Source organism: Oncorhynchus kisutch, linkage group LG23 (genome assembly GCF_002021735.2).
Source record: "Oncorhynchus kisutch isolate 150728-3 linkage group LG23, Okis_V2, whole genome shotgun sequence".
In the NCBI taxonomy this organism is placed as follows: domain Eukaryota; kingdom Metazoa; phylum Chordata; class Actinopteri; order Salmoniformes; family Salmonidae; genus Oncorhynchus; species Oncorhynchus kisutch.
In genome coordinates, this window is record NC_034196.2 from 49,971,003 (window position 1) to 49,990,164 (window position 19,162).

General features: G+C 44.5%; 1 protein-coding gene across 1 annotated transcript in view; it reads left to right on the plus strand.

Moving 5' to 3' along the window:
- Nucleotides 1-19,162, plus strand: part of LOC109881928 (lysophosphatidic acid receptor 1-like) — a 60,220-nt gene that overhangs the window by 23,682 nt on the left and 17,376 nt on the right. The window contains exon 2 of the mRNA XM_020474026.2: nucleotides 537-1,296. Coding sequence (XP_020329615.2) covers nucleotides 558-1,296 — 739 coding nt within the window. The 5' untranslated portion in view covers nucleotides 537-557. The remainder of the gene's footprint in view (nucleotides 1-536; nucleotides 1,297-19,162) is intronic.

Sequence of the window (19,162 nt, forward strand, 5' to 3'; positions counted from 1 at the left end):
TGCAATATGATTCCATTCGCCCTCTTGTGGGATTTATCGGGACAGCGGAAAAATGACCAAAATTTGATTATTTTATAAAACGGAAACCGAATGTACGAGAGAGTTCGTTTGATGACTTCCCGGTAGATCCGGCCCTGCCGCACGGCCCGACGCCGTCCGGGAAATTTACAAACGTTTTCGGACGGCTAGTAAGGGACCGTACATTTGCAATATGGACTTTCTCACTGGCGAATGTCAAAATGTTCCCTTAAGGTATGCTAATATGATATCTGAGTGAAAGGTCAGGGCCCCTCCAGTTGTTATTTGTCCTAGATTACTACTAGCCCCTGTCTCTCTAACAACCTACTGTGTCTCTCTAACAACCTACTGTGTCTCTCTAACAACCTACTGTGTCTCCCTAACAACCTACTGTGTCTCCCTAACAATCTACTGTGACTCTCTAACCCCTGTCTCCTCTCCTCCAGACCCCTAACAACCCACTGTGAACCCCTCTGACCCACTGTGACTCTCTCTAACCCCTGTCTCCTCTCCTCCAGATCCCCTAGCCAGCCTTCAAGATGGAGGAGGAACAGTGCTTCTACAATGAGTCCATTGCCTTCTTCTACAACCACAGTGGAAAGTACCTGGCTACAGAGTGGAATACCGTCAGTAAGCTGGTGATGGGGCTGGGTATCACAGTATGTATCTTCATCATGCTGGCTAACTTGCTGGTCATGGTGGCTATATACGTCAACCGCCGCTTCCACTTCCCTATTTACTACCTGATGGCCAACCTGGCCGCCGCGGACTTCTTTGCCGGCCTGGCGTACTTCTACCTGATGTTCAACACGGGCCCGAACACACGGCGCCTCACGGTCTCCACGTGGCTGCTCCGACAGGGTCTCATCGACACGTCCCTCACCGCGTCCGTGTGTAACCTCCTTGCCATTGCCATCGAGCGCCACATCACCGTTTTCCGCATGCAGCTACACACGCGCATGTCCAACCGGCGTGTGGTGGTGGTGATTGTAGTCATCTGGACCTTGTCTATCGTCATGGGAGCCATCCCGTCGGTAGGGTGGAACTGTATCTGTGACATCGGCACGTGTTCTAGCATGGCTCCACTGTACTGTAACTCCTACCTGGTGTTCTGGGCCGTATTCAACCTGGTCACCTTCCTGGTCATGGTGGTGCTGTACGCTCACATCTTTATGTACGTGAGACAGAGGACCATGAGGATGAGCAGACACAGCTCTGGGCCACGCAGGAACAGAGACACCATGATGAGTCTGCTGAAGACTGTCGTCATCGTATTGGGTAAGAACCTCCACTACCTTCACAACAGAAACTATATGTTAGATACTAGTACTGCGTAGGACCACGTAGGAACAGAGACATCATGCTGAGCTGAAGACTGTCAGGATTGTACTGGGTAAGACCTTACCCTTGACATCCCATAATAACATAACACAGTATCCCTGTAAAACTGAGGTCAAGAACCTGGAGTAAGGATTAGGGATGTTGTCATGACCGTATTACCGCCACACTGGAAGTCGTCAGTCACGACCGCAGTAAAATTCCACGTGACTGTTGAGCCCAGGTAATCCCCTCTGTTGTTCCTCCATCAGGTCCTAATGGCCTGGTACTCAGGGCTCTATGGCCTGGTACTCGGGGCTCTATTGCCTGGTACTCAGGGCTCTATTGTCCCTCCATCAAATCCTAATGGCCTGGTACTCAGGGGTTTGTTGGCCCTCTAACCTAATCTGGAAATCAATGAAATCGAAAATCGCAAACACTTATTATCAAAACAGTATTGTGCTTTTAAAACTCACCTCGCTGTGATTGATCAATTTGAAGGAAGAAGGGCAACAGTGGGTTGATTTGTAAAACATGGTCGTTGTGGATGTTGTTTCAAAGCCTAGCACAAAGAAATGGACAGCGCTTTCTAAGGTGATGATCCATTCAAAACACCCATATTAGTATTATATATAAGCCTATAAATGAGCCCAAACCCCCCCCCCCTCCAAAAATGAATTAAAATAATGATTGTGCCTTTATACAATACATAGCCTACTGCGTATCACACGTGGCAGATAAGCATGAACAACAACAAAAATACTGATTTAAAATATCTTTATTACATAATTGGTCTAGCCTAAATTAAACAAATTCGGATTTAGCTTACAATTTATAGCGCATTTGTATTTTATTTTGTATAACCTAGTGAAGAGGGCGTTGTTTTATATTTTCATAAATAATTGGGTGACACATTTACCTCTAGCTCCAGAATCTCTCCACCATGCGTTTCCATCTCCTCCTCTCCTCTTCTTCATTCCTTCCTCCAGAACATCTCTCCACCATGTGTTTCCATCTCCTCCTCTTCTTCATTCCTTTCTCCAGAATCTCTCCACCATGTGTTTCCATCTCCTCCTCTTCATTCCTTTCTCCAGAATCTCTCCACCATGTGTTTCCATCTCCTCCTCTTCATTCCTTTCTCCAGAACATCTCTCCACCATGTGTTTCCATCTCCTCCTCCCCTCTTCTTTATTCCTTTCTCCAGAACATCTCTCCACCATGTGTTTCCATCTCCTCCTCCCCTATTTATTCCTTTCTCCAGAACATCTCTCCACCATGCGTTTCCATCTCCTCTTCATTCCTCTCTCCACCATGCGTTTCCATCTCCTCTAGAGGTCGGCCGATTAATCGGAATGGCTGATTAATTAGGGACGATTTCAAGTTTTCAAAACAATCGGTAATCAGCATTTTTGGACACCGATCATGGCCGATTACATTGCACTCCACGAGGAGACTGCGTGGCAGGCTGACTACCTGTTATGCGAGTGCAGCAAGGAGCCAAGGTAAGGTGCTAGCTAGCATTAAATGTATCTTATAAAAAACAATCAATCTTAACATAATCACTAGTTAACTACACATGGTTGATGATATTACTAGTTTATCTAGCTTGTCCTGCGTTGCATATAATCGATGCGGTGCCTGTTAATTTATCAATGATTCACAGCCTACTTCGCCAAATTGATGATTTAGCAATCGCATTAGCGAAAAAATAACTGTCATTGCACCAATGTGTACCTAACCATAAACATCAATGCCTTTCTTATAATAAATACACAAGTATATATTTTGAAACCTGCATATTTAGTTAAGATTCAAATGTATTTATGTAGCCCTTCTTACATCAGCTGATATATCAAAGTGCTGTACAGAAACCCAGCCTAAAACCTCAAACAGCAAGCAATGCAGGTGTAGAAGCACATGTAATATTGCCTGCTAACATTAATTTATTTTAACTAGGGAAATTGTCACTTATCTTGCGTTCTGTCTAACAGAGTCAGGGTATATGCAGCAGTTGGGCCGCCTAACTCTTTGCGAACTGTGTGAAGACTATTTCTTCCTAACAAAGACAGCCAACGTCGCCAAACGGGGGATGATTTAACAAAAGCGCATTTGCGAAAAAAGCACAATCGTTGTACGAATGTACCTAACAATAAACATGAATGCCTTTCTTAAAATCAATACACAGAAGTATATGTTTTTAAACCTGCATATTTAGTTAAAAGAAAATCATGTTAGCAGGCAATATTAACCAGGGGAAATTGTGTCACATCTCTTGCGTTCATTGCACGCAGAGTCACGGTATATGCAACAATTTGGGCCGCCTGGCTCATTGCGAACTAATTTGCCAGAATTTTATGTAATTATGACATAACATTGGAGGTTGCGCAATGTAACAGGAATATTTAGACTTATGGATGCCACCCATTAGATAAAATACGGAACGGTTCCGTATTTCACTGAAAGAATAAACGTTTTGTTTTCTAAATGATAGTTTCCGGATTTGACCATATTAATGACCTAAGGCTCGTATTTCTGTGTGTTATTATAATTAAGTCTATGATTTGATAGAGCAGTCTGACTGAGCGGTGGTAGGCACCAGCAGGCTCGTAACCATTCATTCAAACAGCACTTTACTGCGTTTGCCAGCAGCTCTTTGCAATGCTTCAAGCATTGCGCTGTTTATGACTTCAAGCCTATCAACTCCTGAGATGAGGATGGCAATACTAAAGTACCTAATAGAACATCCAATAGTCAAAGGTATATGAAATACAAATGGTATAGAGAGCAACGTCCTATAATAATAGTACAACCTAAAACTACTTACCTGGGAATATTGAAGACTCATGTTAAAAGGAACCACCAGTTTTCATATGTTCTCATGTTCTGAGCAAGGAACTGAAACGTTAGCTTTCTTACATAGCACATATTGCACTTTCTTCGCCAACACTTTGCTTTTGCATTATTTAAACCAAATTGAACATGTTTCATTATTTATTTGAGGCTAAATTGATTTTATTGATGTATTATATTAAGTTAAAATAAAAGAGTTAATTGTTTATTCAATATTGTTTTAATTGTCATTATTACAAATATATATTTATGAAAATTGGCCGATTTTAATCGGTATCAGCTTTTTTTGGTCCTCCAATAATCGGTTACGGTATCGGCGTTGAAAAATCATATTCGGTCGACCTCTAATTTCCTCCCCTCTTCTTCATTCCTTTCTCCAGAACACAGAGAAGGGCTGTCAACAGTTTAATGATATATGTGTCCCTGTGAAAACATGTTACTATTGATGTTTCCGAACAGATTTCACTTGGTTTCCCACATTAATCACTGGTTAGCTGCATGAACAGGGTTGGTGAGACCATGGCATCCAGAGTACTGGGTAGCTGCAGGAACAGGGTAGGAGAGCCCATGGTATACAGAGTACTGGGTAGCTGCATGAACAGGGTTGGAGAGCCCATGGCATCCAGAGTACTGGGTAGCTGCATGAACAGGGTAGGAGAGTCCATGGCATCCAGAGTTTAGGTGGAATATCACCTGTTGCACAACAAAATAACCAGAGTTGCCTACCCAGCATGAGGGAAACAAGGGGTTCTCCATTCCACTATATATACAGACAACATGCATTTCCCCCTGCCCCTGTTCCTGCCAATTTTGATCATGGGCCATTCAAAATGTAAGCTATGTTATGGTATGGGCAGGCATAATAATTTGTTCTTAACGGACTTGCCTAGTTAAATAAAGGTTAAATAAAAAAAATTTAATAAACAAGAGCTACGGACAACAAACACACTTGCAGTTTATCGATGGCAATTTGAATGCACAGAGATACCATAAAGAGATCCTGAGGCCCATTGTCGTTCCATTTATCCGCTGCCATCACTTCGGCAGGGTACCCTAGTGGTTAGAGCGTTGGACTAGTAACCGGAAGGTTGCAAGTTCAAACCCCCGAGCTGACATGGTACAAATCTGTCGTTCTGCCCCTGAACAGGGAGTTAACCCACTGTTCCTAGGCCCTCATTGAAAATAAGAATTTGTTCTTAACTGACTTGCCTAGTTAAATAAAGGGAAAAATGTTTCAGCATGATAATGCACGGCCCCATGTCGCAAGGATCTGTACGCAATTCCTGGAAGCTGAAAATGTCCCAGTTCTTCCATGGCCTGCATACTCACCAGACATGTCACCCATTGAGCATGTTTGGGATGCTCTGGATCGACGTGAATGACAGCTTTTTCTAGTTCCCGCCAATATCCAGTAATTTCACACTGTGGGACAGCATTCCACAGCCCACAATCTGATCAACTCTATGTGAAGGAGATGTGTCACACTGCATGAGGCAAATGGGGGTCACACCAGATACTGACTGGTATTCTGAGCCACGCCCCCTACCTTTTCTTTAAGGTAACTGTGACCAACCGATGCATATCTGTATTCCCAGTCATGTGAAATCCATAGATTAGGGCCTAATTTATTTATTTCAATTGACTGAGTTCCTTATATGAACTGTAACTCAGTAAAACCGTTGAAGTTGTTGCATGTTGCATTTACATTGCGTTTTAGTTAGGTCCTAGCAAAGAGAGATGGACTCTTAAGCTTCCTGCTCAGTGGTTAATGTGTCAGGGTTGGGGAGTTGAACAATACAACTGATTGTCCGGGACTACTGCAGTGCCTGACACCATAGCAGCCCTGCTGCACCAGAACCAGTCTTTACAGTAGTACAGGTCATAGCAAAAGCCAAGCCATGAACCCCAGTACGGTGGAGGAGGCCAGTGGTTTGTCAGACTTACCATTCCAGTTTCAGCATTATCTCAGTCCCTTTCTCACCGGACTGAAGAGAATTTAAAGTCAAGCACATCCAATTATTTATTTTTTTGTTCTGTCAGATTTGTCGCAATCAACCAACACTACAATTTGTTTTCTAAAATGACAGAGCTCTAAGTTAGATAAATTGACCACCAGGTACAATAGTGATATCTATTGTATTTTGTAGAATGAGTTGTGAGGTTCTCAGTATCACAATATATCACTTCTCAATGCTATTGTTTGCTTCAGCTGCCTACCATTTACTAATGATGTGTATATTTCTGCGGAAGCACGGTGGGTGGATTTAGAAGTTTTCTCTCTCTTCAGCTGAAGTGAGTTTAGTTTAATAGTTGGAGGGAAACTTAACATATTTCCAAGTAACACATCTGGAAAGCAGATGAGGGCAGATTACAGCTTTCTGCTTAAAATATGTCCTGATTTCTCCTGGGAACATCTATCAGAGAAAAGAGCAGGATCCCCAACTAGCACCAACCCATCTGCCCAAAAACACACCCCACATGATAACCTGTTCTGGGAATAGTGCACTACGTTTGACCAGGGCTCTGAAGTGTAATACAAAGGGACGAAGATATAATACCCAGGAACATCCACATTCACCTGTCACTTCTTATTGGCTAAGGAAGACCAGTGTCACTGTGATGAAGAGCCACTCAGGTGTGAAACAAACAAGAGTTTTATTAGTACCAGGTGTGTTTCCCAGCAGCTCCTAAAGATGACAGAGATGGAGCTATGGGACCTGGGCTGGCTGACAGGGACACTCACACTCACTCACTCACTCATTCACTCACTCACACTAACACTCACTCACTCACTCACTCACACTAACTCTCACTCACTCACACTAACACTCACTCACTCACACTAACTCTCACTCACTCACACTAACTCTCACTCACTCACACTAACTCTCACTCACTCACACTAACTCTCACTCACTCACACTAACTCTCATTCACTCACTCACACTAACTCTCACTCACTCACTCACACTAACTCTCACTCACTCACTCACTCACTCACTCACTCACACTAACTCTCACTCACTCACTCACTCACACTAACTCTCACTCACTCACTCACTCACTCACTCACTCACTCACTCACTCACTCACTCACTCACTCACTCACTCACTCACTCACTCACACTAACTCTCACTCACTCACACTAACACTCACTCACTCACACTAACTCTCACTCACACTAACTCTCACTCACTCACACTAACTCTCACTCACTCACTCACACTAACTCTCACTCACTCACTCACACTAACTCTCACTCACTCACTCACTCACTCACTCACTCACTCACTCACTCACTCACTCACTCACTCACTCACTCACTCACTCACTCACTCACACTAACTCTCACTCACTCACACTAACTCTCACTCACTCATTCACTCACACTAACACTCACTCACACTAACACTCACTCACACTAACACTCACTCACTCACTCACACTAACACTCACTCACTCACTCACTCACTCACAACCCAGGACTGTAACCTGAATCTGATTGATTGTCCTTGTTAACGAATCTCTGTAATGACACCAAATGTAAAGTTTCAGATTACTGAATAACCCTGTCTAATTCACTGTTATATCACTCTTTCACATGCACACACAGAGGGAGAGAAGGAGAGAGAAAGACAATAATACTGTTCTAGATTCAGACACACTGCCTTTGAAACAATGAGTTGTGTGTTTCTGCCCTGTGAATTCAGAACAAACGACTGGCTGTGGCACCAGGGCCCATAGGGGCTCCCTACATAATGGTCGTAGGGCTCTGGTCAAGGGTAGTGCTCTATGTAGGAATTTGGTGCCATTTGGGGCACAGACACTAGCCAAGCCCTCCCATCTCTGGCCTGCCTGCCTTAAACCATGGGCCAAGCCCTCCCATCTCTGCCCTCCCTGCCTTAAACCATGGGCCAAGCCCTCCCGTCATGAACCATGGGCCATGTCCTCCCGTCATGAACCATGGGCCATGTCCTCCCGTCTTGAACCATGGGCCATGTCCTCCCGTCTTGAACCATGGGCCATGTCCTCCCGTCTTGAACCATGGGCCATGTCCTCCCGTCTTGAACCATGGGCCATGTCCTCCCGTCTTGAACCATGGGCCATGTCCTCCCGTCTTGAACCATGGGCCATGTCCTCCCGTCTTGAACCATGGGCCATGTCCTCCCGTCTTGAACCATGGGCCACTTCCTCCCGTCTTATACCATGGACCATGTCCTTCCGTCTTGAACCATGGACCATGTCCTCCCGTCTTGAACCATGGACCATGTCCTCCCGTCTTGAACCATGGACCATGTCCTCCCGTCTTGAACCATGGACCATGTCCTCCCGTCTTGAACCATGGACCATGTCCTCCAGTCTTGAACCATGGACCATGTCCTCCCGTCTTGAACCATGTCCTCCCGTCTTGAACCATGGACCATGTCCTCCCGTCTTGAACCATGGACCATGTCCTCCCGTCGTGAACCATGGACCATGTCCTCCCGTCGTGAACCATGGACCATGTCCTCCCGTCGTGAACCATGGACCATGTCCTCCCGTCGTGAACCATGTCCTCCCGTCGTGGACCATGTCCTCCCGTCGTGGACCATGGACCATGTCCTCCCGTCGTGGACCATGTCCTCCCGTCGTGAACCATGGACCATGTCCTCCCGTCGTGAACCATGGACCATGTCCTCCCGTCGTGAACCATGGACCATGTCCTCCCGTCGTGAACCATGGACCATGTCCTCCCGTCGTGAACCATGGACCATGTCCTCCCGTCGTGAACCATGGACCATGTCCTCCCGTCGTGAACCATGGACCATGTCCTCCCGTCGTGAACCATGGACCATGTCCTCCCGTCGTGAACCATGGACCATGTCCTCCCGTCGTGGACCATGGACCATGTCCTCCCGTCGTGAACCATGGACCATGTCCTCCCGTCGTGAACCATGGACCATGTCCTCCCGTCGTGAACCATGTCCTCCCGTCGTGGACCATGTCCTCCCGTCGTGGACCATGGACCATGTCCTCCCGTCGTGGACCATGTCCTCCCGTCGTGAACCATGGACCATGTCCTCCCGTCGTGAACCATGGACCATGTCCTCCCGTCGTGAACCATGGACCATGTCCTCCCGTCGTGAACCATGGACCATGTCCTCCCGTCGTGAACCATGGACCATGTCCTCCCGTCGTGAACCATGGACCATGTCCTCCCGTCGTGAACCATGGACCATGTCCTCCCGTCGTGAACCATGGACCATGTCCTCCCGTCGTGAACCATGGACCATGTCCTCCCGTCGTGGACCATGTCCTCCCGTCGTGGACCATGTCCTCCCGTCGTGGACCATGTCCTCCCGTCGTGAACCATGTCCTCCCGTCGTGGACCATGTCCTCCCGTCGTGGACCATGTCCTCCCGTCGTGGACCATGTCCTCCCGTCGTGAACCATGGACCATGTCCTCCCGTCGTGAACCATGGACCATGTCCTCCCGTCGTGAACCATGGACCATGTCCTCCCGTCGTGAACCATGGACCATGTCCTCCCGTCGTGAACCATGGACCATGTCCTCCCGTCGTGAACCATGTCCTCCCGTCGTGGACCATGTCCTCCCGTCGTGGACCATGTCCTCCCGTCGTGGACCATGTCCTCCCGTCGTGGACCATGTCCTCCCGTCGTGGACCATGTCCTCCCGTCGTGGACCATGTCCTCCCGTCGTGGACCATGTCCTCCCGTCGTGGACCATGTCCTCCCGTCGTGGACCATGGACCATGTCCTCCCGTCGTGGACCATGGACCATGTCCTCCCGTCGTGGACCATGGACCATGTCCTCGACGACCATGTCCTCGACTATTCACTATTCTTCCTGGGGTCCAACATAGAACAAAATATACATTACAAACAATTACATTTTACATTAAGACATTGAGACATTACAAACATTGAACAAGTAGATGTTACAGAGAAAATACCTTGCATGTAATACACTTAACATTTTATGTGATTTAGTATCTGTCCAGACATATGATCGATAGCGTTAGATGTTATTTTGTTGTTTTCTTGAAGGTGAATTTACTTTTTACCTGATTTTGTAAAGCATTCAATTTAGTGATGGCTCTGTATATTATTGGAGATTTGTCCTTGGTCTGAGGGGTGTCAGATTACCTGAACTTGCCTGTCTGGTTTGGTGGTTATGTTTATTGCTAGTAGACATTAATTGGTCTGAAATGTGTATATATATATTTGTTTTACATTCTTTAAAAAAAATCAAGACTGGACACTAATTTGCTTTCATCAGGAAACCATGAGCAATTCAGATGCATTTAGTTGAAGTTCTAGGGGAAGCCATGAGAGATTAAGATTCATGGGTTGATGTTTATTCATATAGAGCGAGGAAGAGCTAGTCTGGCAGCCATGTTTTGAGAGTTGGAGTTTTTTTAGGTATTTGTTTTGCTGCAGATGATCATATGACTGGACACTACTCTAGGTGTGACAGAACCAGAGTTTTGCTGCAGATGATCATATGACTGGACACTACTCTAGGTGTGACAGAACCAGAGTTTGAATCACCTGATGCAGAGTGCTGGATGTTAGATAAGTCAGAACATTTTCTTGTTATAGGCAATGTCCTTAGCAATTTGAATTACAACGTTATCTATATGTTCAGAATAGAGCTGCATTGGTTTGGTTCAGTAGTTTGGTCTTTTTAACTTGTTTTACAGCCAACCCATCCTTCGAAAAGTTTAATTGATGGTCACCAGTAAGCATATATCTTGGACCAAATACAATACATTTTGTTTTAGAAAAATATTCCAACACCAATGTGTTCAAATTAACCCACTCAGACACTGTTCTTAGTTCTCTGCTCAGTACTACATCTGTTAGTTCATTAAATGTTGATGCAGCACTATACATTGTAGAGTCATCAGCATACTTAACCACTCTTGCTTCATTCATTACTGAGGGTAAACCATTAGTAAAGATGGAGTAGAGGAGTGGTCCTAGGCAACTGCCTTGAGGAACACCATAAGATAAAGAGAATAGAGGATTGGTCCTAGGCAGCTGCCTTGAGGAACACAACACGCTAAAGATAGAGTTTTTGTATTTATTATGGATCCCCATTAGTTCCTGCCAAGGCAGCAGCTACTCTTCCTGGGGTCCAAACAATTAAGGTACTTGCATCACACACACAACAAAAAGTATAACAGTACAGTATAAAGCATTATTACACCACTACATATCTACAATACAACATGTATAATACCACCAATAATACAATGCATGCGTGTCTGTTCCTGTCTCTCTTCACAGTCCCTGATGTTCCATAAGGTGTATTTTTAAGTTTAAAAAAAATCTGATTCTACTGCTTGCATCAGTTACCTGATGTGGAATAGAGTTCTTTTTTTTTATTTTATTTTATTTATTTCACCTTTATTTAACCAGGTAGGCTAGTTGAGAACAAGTTCTCATTTGCAACTGCGACCTGGCCAAGATAAAGCATAGCAGTGTGAGCATACAACAAAGAGTTACACATGGAGTAAACAATTAACAAGTCAATAACACAGTAGAAAACGAAGGGGGGGTCTATATACAATGTGTGCAAAAGGCATGAGGAGGTAGGCAAATAATTACAATTTTGCAGATTAACACTGGAGTGATAAAAGATCAGATGGTCATGTACAGGTAGAGATATTGGTGTGCAGAAGAGCAGAAAAGTAAATAAATAGAAACAGTACGGGGATGAGGTAGGTGAAAAGGGTGGGCTATTTACCAATAGACTATGTACAGCTGCAGCGATCGGTTAGCTGCTCAGATAGCTGATGTTTGAAGTTGGTGAGGGAGATAAAAGTCTCCAACTTCAGCGATTTTTGCAATTCGTTCCAGTCACAGGCAGCAGAGTACTGGAACGAAAGGCGGCCAAATGAGGTGTTGGCTTTAGGGATGATCAGTGAGATACACCTGCTGGAGCGCGTGCTACGGATGGGTGTTGCCATCGTGACCAGTGAGCTGAGATAAGGCGGAGCTTTACCTAGCATAGACTTGTAGATGACCTGGAGCCAGTGGGTCTGGCGACGAATATGTAGCGAGGGCCAGCCGACTAGAGCATACAAGTCGCAGTGGTGGGTAGTATAAGGTGCTTTAGTGACAAAACGGATGGCACTGTGATAGACTGCATCCAGTTTGCTGAGTAGAGTGTTGGAAGCCATTTTGTAGATGACATCGCCGAAGTCGAGGATCGGTAGGATAGTCAGTTTTACTAGGGTAAGCTTGGCGGCTTGAGTGAAGGAGGCTTTGTTGCGGAATAGAAAGCCGACTCTTGATTTGATTTTCGATTGGAGATGTTTGATATGAGTCTGGAAGGAGAGTTTGCAGTCTAGCCAGACACCTAGGTACTTATAGACGTCCACATATTCTAGGTCGGAACCATCCAGGGTGGTGATGCTAGTCGGGCATGCAGGTGCAGGCAACGACCGGTTGAAAAGCATGCATTTGGTCTTACTAGCGTTTAAGAGCAGTTGGAGGCCACGGAAGGAGTGTTGTATGGCATTGAAGCTTGTTTGGAGGTTAGATAGCACAGTGTCCAAAGACGGGCCGAAAGTATATAGAATGGTGTCGTCTGCGTAGAGGTGGATCAGGGAATCGCCCGCAGCAAGAGCAACATCATTGATATACACAGAGAAAAGAGTCGGCCCGAGAATTGAACCCTGTGGCACCCCCATAGAGACTGCCAGAGGACCGGACAGCATGCCCTCCGATTTGACACACTGAACTCTGTCTGCAAAGTAATTGGTGAACCAGGCAAGGCAGTCATCCGAAAAACCGAGGCTACTGAGTCTGCCGATAAGAATATGGTGATTGACAGAGTCGAAAGCCTTGGCGAGGTCGATGAAGACGGCTGCACAGTACTGTCTTTTATCGATGGCGGTTATGATGTCGTTTAGTACCTTGAGTGTGGCTGAGGTGCACCCATGACCGGCTCGGAAACCAGATTGCACAGCGGAGAAGGTACGGTGGGATTCGAGATGGTCAGTGACCTGTTTGTTGACTTGGCTTTCGAAGACCTTAGATAGGCAGGGCAGGATGGATATAGGTCTGTAACAGTTTGGGTCCAGGGTGTCTCCCCCTTTGAAGAGGGGGATGACTGCGGCAGCTTTCCAATCCTTGGGGATCTCAGACGAGATGAAAGAGAGGTTGAACAGGCTGGTAATAAGGGTTGCGACAATGGTGGCAGATAGTTTCAGAAATAGAGGGTCCAGATTGTCAAGCCCAGCTGATTTGTACGGGTCCAGGTTTTGCAGCTCTTTCAGAACATCTGCTATCTGGATTTGGGTAAAGGAGAACCTGGAGAGGCTTGGGCGAGGAGCTGCGGGGGGGGCGGAGCTGTTGGCCGAGGTTGAAGTAGCCAGGCGGAAGGCATGGCCAGCCGTTGAGAAATGCTTATTGAAGTTTTCGATAATCATGGATTTATCAGTGGTACTGTGTGCCTCCCAGAGTCTGTTCTTGACTTGGGGATTGTGAAGAGACCTTTGGTGGCATGTCTTGTGGGGTATGGATACACCGATATGACATTTATGGCCAATACCGATATCCCATATTTTCCATGCCCAAAAAATCCCGATACCGATATTTACCATTTGAGGCATTTTAAGCATTCTAGTAGAGTTAAATAGTTAACACACACACATGGACGCAGCGCTCTAAGGCACTGCATCTCAGTGCAAGAGGCATCACTACAGTCCCTGGTTTGAATCCAGGCTGTATCACATCCGGCTGTATTTGGGAGTCCCATAGAGCGGAGCACAATTGGCCCAGCATTGTCCGGGTTTGGCCGGGCTAAGCCGTCATTGTAAATAGGAATTTGTTCTTAACTGACTTACCTAGTTAAATTAAGGTTACACACACACGCCATACCACACTGACCAAAAAATGTATTTTGTTGGCATTTACGTATGTCCCCATTACCAGTAAAACATAATCAAAACCTATTTCTTTCACTTACTTGCTGTTTTGTTGTTCATTTGGTCAGGATTTCCTCATACATGTCAAGCAGTGAAGTTTCAGCTCTGTCTATCCGTGGCCTCTCTTCCCCGGTGCCCACTGTCACTGTGTCCGTTTCCATCTTGTCCAGCCATGTCTGTCCATGGCCTCTCTCCCTCTGCACTGTCACTGTGTCTGTTTCCATCTTGTCCTGCTCTGTCTGTAACATTTCACGTAAACCCTGTTTCTTGTCTGCATCGAGGTACCGGTCCTTGTACCTAGCATCGAACATGGTGGCGACACAGTAAAGAGGCTCAGAGAGAATGCCTGTTAAAGAAGTAGCGGTCCTTGTACCTAGCATCGAGCATGGTGGTGACACAGTAAAGAGGCTCAGAGAGAATGCCTGTTAAAGAAGTAGCCGTCCTTGTACCTAGCATCGAGCATGGTGGCGACACAGTAAAGAGAGAATGCCTGTTAATAAAGAAGTAGCGGTCCTCGTACCTAGCATCGAGCATGGTGGCGACACAGTAAAGAGAGAATGCCTGTTAAAGGTGTAGCGGTCCTTGTACCTAGCATCGAGCATGGTGGTGACACAGTAATGAGAGAATGCCTGTTAAAGGTGTAGCGGTCCTTGTACCTAGCATCGAGCATGGTGGCGACACAGTAAAGAGGCTCAGAGAGAATGCCACCTTTGTAAGTTTTAACCCCACGGTCTGTGTTTGGCAGTTTTGTTGACCAGGCGTTTCAATGCCATGACAGAGGTCTGCTGCTGGCGCAGTTGATGAACTTATTTCTCCAGTCAGTTGGTCGAATGGCGCTAGGAATGGGTTCATGTTTCCAAGTTTCAAACATGTTCTCAAATGCCATTGAAATGGCAGCAGCGGTATGAGAACCAGCACATTCTTGAGCAATACTGCTTTCTTCAGTACGAAGTCCTCAACGATCACTGTGCTGTCAGACTCGGCCTGCTCATGGGGCTGACATCACCAAATGTCAGTCGTGAAGATAATAGCAGTGACGCTAATAGCAGTGACGCTAATAGCAGTGACGCTAATAGCAAGTAGCTCGTGGATGTACATTCCAAAAGTACTGTGTAACTCCGGTAGGGCAACATCTGAAAAATAGTGTGTACCCGGGGCTCGACCAGTCGGCGAAAGCCAATATCATCCACGACAGAGGACGGTTGATTGTCACGGGCAATGAAATCCATTGTCTTGGCGTTAATTGTCTCGCTGAAATGTTCTTACTCTTTCAAATGAGTGCTCGAATTGTTTAGTTGTTGGAAGTGTGTAGTTGTTGGAAGTGTGTAGTTGTTGGAAGTGTGTAGTTGTTGGAAGTGTGTAGTTGTTGGAAGTGTGTAGTTGTTGGAAGTGTGTAGTTGTTGGAAGTGTGTAGTTGTTGGAAGTGTGTAGTCGTTGGAAGTGTGTAGTCGTTGGAAGTGTGTAGTCGTTGGAAGTGTGTAGTCGTTGGAAGTGTGCGCTTAGTGTTTTTCTGCTTTTGTTCTGAGTAGCGGTGTATTTTTCATTACGCCATCTACTTACGTTATATAGGTATGTAGGTCATCTACCTACGTTATATAGGTATGTAGGTCATCTACCTACGTTATATTGGTATGTAGGTCATCTACCTACCTTATATAGGTATGTAGGTCATCTACCTACGTTATATTGGTATGTAGGTCATCTACCTACGTTATATAGGTATGTAGGTCATCTACTTACGTTATATAGGTATGTAGGTCATCTACCTGCGTTATATAGGTATGTAGGTCATCTACCTGCGTTATATAGGTATGTAGGTCATCTACCTGCGTTATATAGGTATGTAGGTCATCTACCTGCGTCATGTAGGTCATCTACCTGCGTCATGTAGGTCATCTACCTGCGTCATGTAGGTCATCTACCTACGTCATGTAGGTCATCTACCTACGTCATGTAGGTATGCACGTCAACTCTGACATCAGTTTTGCACATCGCCATTAAACTAGACATCGGGCCAATGTTGGCATTTTCTGCCTATATCGTCCAATTCCGATACTCTCGCCAAAATATCGTTCATCCCTACTTGTGGGATATGCATGGGTGTCCAAGCTGTGTGCTTGTAGTTTAAACACCTCTTCTGGACAGGACCCTATAGACATAATTTCAAAAGGATTTTCTGATGATCAATTAGCCTTTTTAAAATGATTTACTTGGATTAGCTAACACAACACAGAAGTGATGGATGGAACACAGAAGTGATGGATGCTGATAATGGGCCTCTATACGCCTATGAAGATATTCTATTAAAAATCAGTTGTCTCCAGCTACAATAGTAATTTACAACATTAACAATGTCTACACTGTATTTCTGATCAATTTGATTAATTTTAATGGTAAAAAATTAGCTTTTCTTTCAAAAACAAGGACATTTCTAAGTGACCCCAAACGTGTGTGTGTGTGTGGTCGTGTCTTTGGCATCATTAAAGGTGAAGACTGTTATTTTATCAAATCATTTCTCTGTAATTATTACGTGATTAAAATAATCATGTAGATGTAATTAACTAGGAAGTCGGGGCACCAAGGAAAATCTTCAGATTACAAAGTTATAATTTTAATATCTGATCAATTAATGAGTTATTCTTTACCTCACGTCAGTCTCATTTCAAACGCCGTAGAATTCTTGATTATCTGCATGAACCCAGTCTAAACTATAAATCATCATCAACACCAATTGGCTTTATCATTTATTTACTAACTAACTAATCAAACAGTAGATATTGGTAACAATGATAGGGAAGATTCCCAAGTGGGCTAAGCCGATATGACGGCTTGGTGGTTCATAATGATGGCTGACCTTCATGGGCTGATTTGAAGTGTTGTGTAACTTAAAGAATAATGAAACAACTTTGGTTACCTTCTCGAGTGTGTGAAGATTGTAAAGAAACTGACCGGGTTAAGCAACATATTCCTGGACCGTGTTAGGATATAAAAACAGATTTTATCAAACAAAACTATGCTACATTTTATCTCTGAGACTCTCAGGATGATAAATCAGAGCCAGATTACTGAATGTAAGTACATTGTTTACCGTCAGAGGTGAATGTATCAAACCAGTTGCCTTTAAGTGTATTGTTCTTGTGTCCTCAACCAATAGCTGTTTGTTTTGCTGTGACAGCTACAGTAGATTGGACCCTGCAGATTAACACACCTTTTTAAGGCTTCTTATGATAGTTCTAGTCACATTATTGAGCAATAACTGTCCCAATTTTGAGAGAGTGATCCTGCAGAAGTTAAACAGGACACCTTGGTACATTCAGCATGTCAACACTTCTTACAAAAACAAGTAGAAATGAAGTCAACCTCCTTCTCCACTTTGAGCCATTATTAACGCTAGCTCTCCGTGTTCATTTAAGGGCCCTCTTTGCGCCACCTGACCACTACAGGAATGACGGAGTCCATCCAAATCATCTTGGCTCCTGGACTCTATCCACGCATTTCAAGGCTGTGTTGAAACAATGACTGGTAAATGATCCAAGACCAGCTCAGTTAATCCCTACCATTGTGACAATGAGTCGTCATAATGCTGCATCAAATGTACATGATCTTAGAGGCATTGGCAAACACAATGTAAGTAATTTAATTTATGTACCCCCAATTGCACCGAATACATTTGTTTATCCTACAGCTATTGTAAGCAGTAATCATGATCCTATAAACCAGAGTTACACTGTTAGCACTGAGGCGGTGTGCAATAGTAGGAAGTCCAATTTATGCAGCTCACCCTGCACTATCAGCTCCAATGTAAATAACATGTGTAAGTCTACCTCTGATAAGCTTCCCAGTAAAGCATTAAAAACAATCAAGCAACCCAGAAAAGTGCTAAAAATAAATAGCCCATGAGTTCTCAATTTGCAGTACGTTTGCCAATCAGTTGTGCAGCCAGACTTATTTGCCATTCCTTTTGCCTCTCAAACATACAATGTTAAAATTCCTCATAAATTTATTTAGATTTAAGTTTTTAGTAATTTTCTTAATGAGCTTATTAGTAACTGGAATAAGCAATTTCATAAATGTGTCAAGTGCAGCGTCTGGTAGTTCCTCATTACTCACCACAGACCAGCAAATATTCTTCACATCATCAACATAGGAAACACTATGAAACTTCTTGTATTCTTGTATGACCTCTTATACCCAGCCTTTGGAACGTTGGTTTTCCTAGATATGGCTATTCCGAACACTACATCCAACGAATTTGGATACTGCTTAAAGCAAAATTCTACAGCATTTGTAAAGATGTGATCAATGTTGATGGTTTATTTAATTCCTGCGCTGTTGAATTATTATTATTATTATTAGTAGTATTTATTGAACCTTTTATTTTTACTAGGCAAGTCAGTTATGAACACATTTTGATTTACAATGACCACCTACCCTGGCCAAACCCTAACCCGTATGATCCTGGGCCAATTGTGCGCCGCCCTATTGGACTCCCAATCACGGCCGGTTATGATACGGCCTGCAATCGAACCAGGGTCTTTGGTGACGCTTCTAGCACTGCGATGCAGTGCCTTAGACCGCTGTGCCACTCGGGGGCTCTACCCTGGTAGGTTGACTGATAATCTGAAACAGGGTGCAGGGACAGGTTAGAGTTTCTTTTATTATTATTGAGTGGGCAGCTTGATGAAAGCCAGTCAAATATTTACATCACCCAGAAAATATACCGCTCTGTTGATATCACATACATTATCAAGCATTTCACACATGCTAACCAGATACTGACTGTGAGAACTTGGTGGTCTATAGCAGCTTCCCACCAGAATGGGCTTTAGGTAAGGCAGACAAACCTGTAGCCATATTACTTCAACAGAATTTAACATGATGTGCCTCTAAGCTTTACAGGAGTGTGGTTCTGAATATTAACAGAAACACCTCCACCATTGGCTTTTCTGTAGATGTTATAACCATGTATTACTACCACTGCATCGTCAAAGCTATTATCGGAGTGAGTTTCAGATTCAAAATATATATGTCATCT